This window comes from Rhopalosiphum padi, chromosome 3 (assembly GCF_020882245.1).
Source record: "Rhopalosiphum padi isolate XX-2018 chromosome 3, ASM2088224v1, whole genome shotgun sequence".
In the NCBI taxonomy this organism is placed as follows: Eukaryota; Metazoa; Arthropoda; class Insecta; order Hemiptera; family Aphididae; genus Rhopalosiphum; species Rhopalosiphum padi.
In genome coordinates, this window is record NC_083599.1 from 50,644,847 (window position 1) to 50,653,307 (window position 8,461).

An 8,461-nucleotide genomic window follows, 5' to 3' on the forward strand; every position below is an offset into this window, starting at 1 on the left:
TTTAAAGTCAAATACTGACATTATTAATTATGCTTAGCCTGCTGATAATTATGTTAATGACAATTTTGTATATAGTATTACAGTCCCACAAAATATAATATTAAAACTAATTAGAATTGTACATTTTATTAATTGCAGCATAAAACAATAAGTTATTAATACACCATCAGCCACATCCAATAATAATTACTTGTTAATAATACAGTATTCTAATAGTTATTAATTACAAATTGATTATGATTCAACATTTAATAACTTAAAATGTATTACTGTTTAAGTTTTTATCTAATATATATATTTACATTGAAATTATGACAACTTAAACAGCACAGTGTGTTGTAAGATTTTAAAAATAAATTATAATTTTCTGCAAATATGTTTCTAACTATTTTTATAAGAAATACAATATTTGCTATATATTTAAATAAATTAATATATATTGAAAATAATGTTCAGAAATATATTATTTAACATTTCAGAAATTACTGTTTATAGATAAGAGAATCGTTTTTTTTTATTTTAATTTTCTTAAATAACTTGGTAAGGATAATGAATGATTTAACTTAAAACTGTCAATGTTCAAATATTTGGTAGTTCTTTTTATTTTAATTATTTTAAAATAGTATGAATAAGATACTAAATAAAATAATAAAATGAAAATCATAATAAATATTTTATAATAGGTAAAACAAATTTAAAAAATGTACATGCTACTAATTATAATTAGTACTTAATTATTTTATTTATCAATTATTACTAGGTTTTAGTAGTACTAACTTTGAGTTATGCAAAAATTATTGATTTACATAGTGAGTTCCGCTTAATGTGATCACTGGTTTATAGAATCAAAATTGAAAATCCCAAACCAGTTCTTATGTTACTAATGTTAAATTAATCTTTAAATAGAATCACCAAGTACCGGATAATTGAATTATTTTTAAGAACATTCTTATTGTTTTGATGGTATTTCAAACTTTCATAAAAAGAAACAAGAATTGTTTTGAAAAACTTAAAAGGAGCTGTTCAAAAATGTCGAAAACGATACTTTTTAGTTGTTCCAAAAGCTTTAGGTACAATATGTACATATAATATTATTTATTTATTTTTAAATAATTAAAAATCATGTATATATTATATTAACTGAATATGGATTTTAATTTCAGGCTAATATGAAAATGAAATTAGTAGATTCTCAAGTAAAATTTAAAAATAGATAGTTTCTTCACTTTATTTTAATCTAATTTTAAACATACATATAAATATAAACTAATCAATAAAAAAAATATTTTATGGAATCAACCGGTTATTAGAATCAAAATTATCTGAACAAATGTGATCACATTAAGCGGAACTCACTGTATTATGTTACTTTTAATCTTTTAAAATAACATAAATTAATAAATAACAAAATAAAGTAATAAAACCATGAATGGCAGTTTTTGTCTTTAAATCAAGGCATTAGTAGAATATATTTGTAAAGAACAAAATTTCCACTGGTAAATAGATTTTAAATTTTCAACTCAAGTATTACATACACTTTAAAATTAATTTTATAAAGATAATATTTAAAATTTAAGGATTGTAGACTTAATTATAATGGAAACGTTATATATATAATTAAATATAAACAGGTACATTAAATTCATAAAAACAAACATAATTATAATATTTATCTTTGGACAATATATTTCTTTTTAAATAATATCTATTACATTTTGAATACAATAAATCATTTGTTCATCTAAAATTCATCTAACCAATACAAAAAATAAAACAGTTTCAAGGTAAAGATCAGTGTTCTTTAATACTATCTAATAATGTATAATAATAATACTTTGTTATTGTAATAAATAATATTAATATTTAAACAATATAATTTATAAATAAAATATACTTAAATTATTTTTTTGGAAATTCAATTTCATAAACTTTTAATTTGATAATAATGTTGTACTTAAATTATTTTTAGTAAAATTGTTTGTTAATATATTTGAATATAAATAAATATCAACAAAATTTTAGCGACAATAAAAATCAATCATGACTATTTAAATATGCAATAACTGAGATCCACCACACTATATCTTAGTTTTACCAAACATTTGTCAAACAATTTACAATCCTAATATAATTATACTCATATATAATAACAATTAAAAATGTGCAAATGTGTAAAATAACACAATATCTATGTATATATATTATAAATCTATATATTATGATTATTTCTTGAATAATAATAGTTATTGGCTGATGTATAATTTATATTATAGTTAAAAGCATAAAAAAAGAAAAGAGAGACAGTAAGTTAAAATATATTTAGACTATTTTTCCTTTTTTAATTTGTCATTTAGAAATTACTATTTCCACCTCGACGACGACTATTGTTTAAGGGACTTCTTTCTCTGTGATGCCTACTATTGCTATCAGCACCTCCATCATCATAATAGTCAGACAAGAACATAGAATCTGATCCATTTCCTATTGATCCATCAAAGTCCATGGGATAGGAAGAACTAAAGTACAACAAATAAAAAAAAAGTTAATTCAACATAAAAGGTCAAATTTTGTATACTAACACATATAAATACAATTAAATCTGAGAAGTAATAAATTCAATGAGAAAATATAATAAGCATAAGTTTTTTTTAGTAATTTTAGTCTCATAATATTTTTAAACCCAAAATAAAAATGACAAGAAAAGTATATGCAAATCTTAAAACTTCTCAGTTTAAATTATAACAATGGATTTGTGAAACTCGCCTAATAATGCGACGGCAAGTAAAAAATAAAATTCTTTTTAGTTTTTTGTTGTAAAAGAAATAGTTGAACGACCACAGGCACCCATCTTCACTAAATGGATCTGACCGCATGTCAGGCGTATAGCTGCAAGTGACACATAATAAATATAAAATGTGTCAATACATACAATTTTATAATTTTTGTAGTTGTAGTAAGGTATAGGTGTAATATTACCTGTAAATGTCACATTGAGACATGCCAATTTCTTTGTCAATTACTTCCCAGAGTTTATCACGTAACTGTGAGTAATTTTTGGGAGCTGTATTACTTTGTAGGTGATTCATAATAGTTTGATTAGATGCAACACACGATGTTGCTGTTGTAGGTTCTACAATGACTGCTGATAAATTATTATCCACATCTCTCATAACCCACTAAAAAAATAATAACAATTATACTGTTTTAAAATTTAATTTTGATTATAATAATTAGTTAGCTTAAATCTATTTATATTTTTAAAAAAATCATCTAATATGAATAAAATATATAAATATAATATATATGTATATCTACGCTTTTAAATATATATATAATGGTTGGATATTCAAAATTCATCAAGTTAGAAAATAATGATTTTTCAGACAAATTGGTTATTCATGTTTGGGGTACTTAAAAGTAATTTTTTCTAAAAATTTAAGAGCAATAAATGCTTATTAATTCCAGAAACTTAATCTAGAAATATTTTTATAATCTTAAAACACTTTTATTATAGTTTAAGTTAATTTGATAGCAAAATGGCAATACTCAGAAATTTAGATTTGATATAAAGTATTTATGTCCTTAAAAAATTAATAAAAGTTAAAGTATAAGAAAAAATAAATAATTTTAATTCTCGAAGTAATAGATAATGCATTGTTAAAACCATAAAAAGCAAGGCAAAAAAATTTATAACAATCAAGTAACTATAACTATTTTCATGATATAATATAAAAATGAATTGGTGAATAATATACTTAACACTTTGAATATTAGAATACTAGTATATTTCTTACATTTACAGTTTCTTTTTATCGTTAGTTCTTCTGATAACGTAACAATTATAATATTTATTAGTAATTATTAACCTGCAAACTGCGTTCTCTACTAAATTCTGACGACTTGGCATCAGTGAAATCGTAGTCAGGTGCAAATGTTGCATTAAGTGTAGCAATCAAGTAAAATAAAGATTTGCGTGATATTGTATCACATAACAGGACTTCTTCATCTCCTGATACACTAAGACTGTAAACATACATTAAATTTGATAGGATTAAAATACATTTTTTAAATAAATTAAAAGGTACCAACTAAAATTATAGAATACAATATAATGGATAAATAATTTAAGTCAAATTTTTTTATTACTTAAGTTATGACATTACTTATTTCTATCTTTCATCTTGTAAAATGTTTCAGCATTTAAAATGTTCTCAACAGCAACGCATAATAAAGAATATATTTTTCATATATTAAATCAAAAGTGATGCCATTGATTATACAATAAATTATACTTTATAATCAATAGTGATTTTTTGAATTTTTTTTTTTTTTTAGTATACATTTTAGGAATATGTTTAGTGTGAAAGATAATTATATGTGAATACACAAAAGAATATTAAGGTCATTTAATTAGCGAAATCACTGAACTAATTTGATTGATTTATAGATTTAACACAAATTTCCTAAAATATTTAATTGTATTGCTTTATTCATAAACATTGTTTGTATCATTATTTTAGCCCGAGTCTATAATGAGAAAAAAATTAAGTATGTTAGATTCATATGTTAATACAGTAGAACCTCATTAATCCGGACTATATGGGGCTCTAGGTTGTCCGAATTATTGAAAGTCCGGATTAAACAAAATAACCAAAAATCGTAAATTATAAATTTAAAAAAAAATATATTGGATATTAATTTATTATTCAAACTAAATATAAATACATATGTATGTCTTACAATATTTAACCTAAAAATACATGATACATAATACATATAGGATATTTTTAGAATTCGTTTTCTCGTTTATTTTAATCTATGACATAAACTAGCGTAATTTACGTATTATAAATGGCTGTCCGGATTAAGCGAAGTCCGGACTAATGAGGTCCGAATTAATGAGGTTCTACTGTACCATAATTAAGGTTGAGTAACATAAAATTTTGCTTTTATAGGTAAGTGTATAAAACCATAAGTGGACTATTTGTTTTTAATACCTTCTTCCGTATCGTGGATCACTGTTGGGTGAACAGCCCAGTGCTTCGAGGTCGCCTGGCTGTGTGCCACTCTGAGAGTAAAACTTTTTATACTTGTGTTTTTCATCACCTACCATTTTGCATGAATAGCTTTCAATCCTATATAAAAAAGAGATTATGATCGACATGTACATTTGTATGATGAGTGAAAATAATAGCAATATTACCTGGCAACGACTTTAACATCTCCTCGGTCTACACAAAGTGCTCTCGACAGTTCGATTAATTGTGAGCTCTCCAACAGTTTCATGGTGGATACAACTAAAGTACAATTTCAATACCGTTTATATCCGCCGATTGTACAGGCGGCACCGTTTTCGTTGTGTACAGCAATTACAGAAATTCGGGTATGTCGTCGACGGTTCCATTTTCACGTCGATCGCACAAGAGCCCAATACGGACGGACAGGGTCCCTGTCCAGGAACCAGACGGTACGTAGCTGTCGCCGAAACCGACCTTCGGATTGCTATTAACGAATGACGATTTCCGATCAGGATAAAACAACAATACGCCTACTCTCAGACGTAGTCCACCGACGTTCGCTAAAAAATTGGTATTAAAACCCGGGTATTCGCCGTTCGATTAGAGCAGCGCGCGGACGCAGAAGAGGGGTCGAACGAAAAAAAGGCGCACAGAACGTCTCGGCGCGCAACACACACTTGAAAGTCAAAAGTCAAAACACTTGCTTTGTCCGTTGAACGTTTATTATTTATTGAGTTGTTTTTGTTTACTGTTCGCGCGCGCGCACATACAAACGCAAATACACAATCACACATACACATACACTCACACACACGCACACACTCCCGTACACACACTCGTATAACAAACTGATGCTATAAAGCGATAAAAATGACCGCCAAGTCGCTAAAATGCCGAATGCCGCCGCCGCCGCTATCTAATAATAATATTATGCGGTACGTTTAGTTGACGACCTTGACTCCTTTGTACTATTCCTAATATTTATTTTTCTCGTATTATTATTATTGTTGTATATAAGTTGGTAGTGAGCCAGTCGGGAGTCTTTCTAATCTTTATCATTCGAACGCGGTACCGCACTACCGCCCCGCCTATCAGCAGCTGCTATAATAGTGCTATCCTTCACCGACGCCACCGTGGTCTCTCTCTCTCACTCTTTCGCAGTGTCACTTGCGCGCGCACGCACGCGATACCGGTACAATGGCAATGTCTGTGGTGTGTGTGTGTGTGCGCGCGAACTCGTGAGGCGGTGAGTGAGAGAGGAGTACAAGTTATCGAGTGGCCCGACGGCGCACGCGCACACGGCAGCACTACGACAAACGGCCTTTGGAAAACAGCTGCCCGCGTCCTACGTTATTCTGTTATTCAATTATAATTTATATTGTGTTGCGTCGCTAACAGTAAACAGTTGTTGGTGGGGTGGCCACCTGGGTTTGTTCACTGTACTGATTTATGGCCTTGTGCCCTTGTGGGTGAGGTGAGTGAGTGTCGACTGTGTCTGCTGATAGTCGACCGTCGTTGGGTCGTCTCCGACGGAGGACAGAGTTTTAATGGTATTCACTGATTTTTGCTTTTGATTAGTGATTTTATTTCTCAAGATAAAATTAGATTTACCGCAACTATCGCTGTCACGTAAAATGAGCGCTAACCGTTGTGCAATCATTAAAAGCTGCGAATATCAAACATAAAGCCCGCGGACTTTTATTTATCGAATTAAATTAAAGGAACTCTTAGGATACAGTTTGGGACTTTAGAGTGTATATTACATTGCACACCGGGTCGATTCACTGGTAAGCGTTCATTTTTCATCTCTATACGCATTATTACACGATGATAGTGCGCGTTAGTAAAATGTTGAGAATCAATGGTTGCGATTATATCACATTTTACGGCAGTAGGTACTATAACTATAACTTATAAGCATTGATTATAAATAAGTACCTACCTATTCTTTGTATTCGTAAATCGCAATAATACAATAATTCGTACTGCATTCTATACTATAGTATTTATAATAAATGGTTACTACATATGACAACTGTAAGAATACAAGATATAAAAATCCATGACAAATTAGATTTAATTTGTCATGTAAAAATCTAAAAAAAGTACATTATCAATTTAAAAAAGAAAAATCGGCAAACGTGAACTAAGCTACCTATTTTTCCCATAGTATATAGTTATATAGAATTATTAGAATAATTATAGACCATATTTCATGATACATAGCCACGGTATTGGTAACTATATTATGTCTATATGTATAAACAACTTAATAAAATAAAATATTATAAAGCGGACTGCTCACTCACGTACTCCCAATTGGACACAGTATAAGTTAGTAAGTTATAAATTATAGTACTCTGTATTATTTGCATAGGAGATAGAAGACGTGTTATTACTCTTAATATATTATAATCGCGATATTTACGGCGAGACAAACAACTAGATTAAATGACGAGTATCTAATTATAATATCTAGTGTTCTATCTTTGTCCGCAGTATATTTATACTATCATAGCTTATAATAATTTTATATATTTATAGTTTGCAATGTTTGCATTCTATATTGGTATAATACAGTTTTAATTTAATTCGTAAATAACATTGTTACAGATCCTGATGCATACTGTAACTGTATGCAGCATATAGGGCCTGTGCCCTGTATTACATTTACAGGTTCACCACATAATATTATAAAGTAGATTTGCTTATTTAGCAGTTTAAATTATAATAAACCTACTTAAAAAAATGTAAATCAACAAATAATAAAACTAAGCCTATTAAAATTGAACCTATACAAACGGATGTACCAAAAACAGAATAAGTATATATCTAGATTATATTATTATGTATTTATGTATATCGTATAATGTATTTGCATACTATAGTCGCACAAAACAGATATAAGATAACTCTCACTCCTAAGTACCATTAGTACCAATAAAAATGCAAATTTAGTATGATTATGCTGATCAGTTAATTCATGGAAATGGAATAAGTACATTAAGCAACCTTCGTCCTTCGCGTCAGTCAGATTTTCGTAAAAGTTATTAAATTAATTTCATTTTGGACTTAAAAATACATCATATTAATACAAGTGTTTTTATTACTACATAAACATTAGAGATTGCTCATTGTTAAAATGCGTTGGTAATGTTGGCATCCATTTTAGAAACATCATATTTCACACAGTGCATAGGTACTTATTCATTACGGGTTGTAGGTAATATGGTCTTTTGGGTCACACTTGATAAACTTTGTCTTTATTTCACAGATCGTTCCGAACGATAGTCACGTGATTTAATTTAGTACCTACCTATTTGTTGTGTTACCAAGTTATATATTATTCCGTACCTTGATCTCTATACAAGTTTGCAATGCAATTTAATAATAGATTAACAATGTATTATAATCACGGATACAGTTTTCACTCTATACATATT

The 8,461-nt window shown here is 28.3% G+C and overlaps 1 protein-coding gene across 2 annotated transcripts; it reads right to left on the reverse strand.

Annotated features, from left to right (window-relative positions):
• Positions 1 to 110: 110 nt before the first annotated feature.
• On the reverse strand, positions 111 to 6,065 carry LOC132926594 (repressor of RNA polymerase III transcription MAF1 homolog). Of its 2 annotated transcripts, XM_060990963.1 has the most exons (6): positions 5,204 to 6,060; positions 4,998 to 5,135; positions 3,867 to 4,023; positions 2,977 to 3,176; positions 2,764 to 2,886; positions 111 to 2,516 (listed from the first exon to the last, which is right to left on the reverse strand). In XM_060990963.1, exons 1-6 carry the CDS (start codon positions 5,284 to 5,286, stop codon positions 2,351 to 2,353), a joined length of 867 nt encoding a protein of 288 aa, XP_060846946.1. In that variant the 5' UTR covers positions 5,287 to 6,060; the 3' UTR covers positions 111 to 2,350. The 2 variants fall into 2 exon arrangements, with proteins under 2 accessions (XP_060846946.1, XP_060846947.1); XM_060990964.1 differs by lacking the exon at positions 2,764 to 2,886 and having other exon boundaries at positions 5,204 to 6,065.
• Positions 6,066 to 8,461: the final 2,396 nt, after the last annotated feature.

Bases quoted from the DNA above. Each gene is read 5' to 3' on its own strand.
- LOC132926594 (XM_060990963.1), bottom strand. From the start codon at position 5,286: ATGAAACTGTTGGAGAGCTCACAATTAATCGAACTGTCGAGAGCACTT. The intron at 5,136-5,203 runs GTAATATTGCTA...TTTTTTATATAG, and splicing joins GATGTTAAAGTCGTTGCCAG to GATTGAAAGCTATTCATGCA. The intron at 2,517-2,763 runs GCGAGTTTCACA...GTTGTACTTTAG, and splicing joins ACTTGCCGTCGCATTATTAG to TTCTTCCTATCCCATGGACT.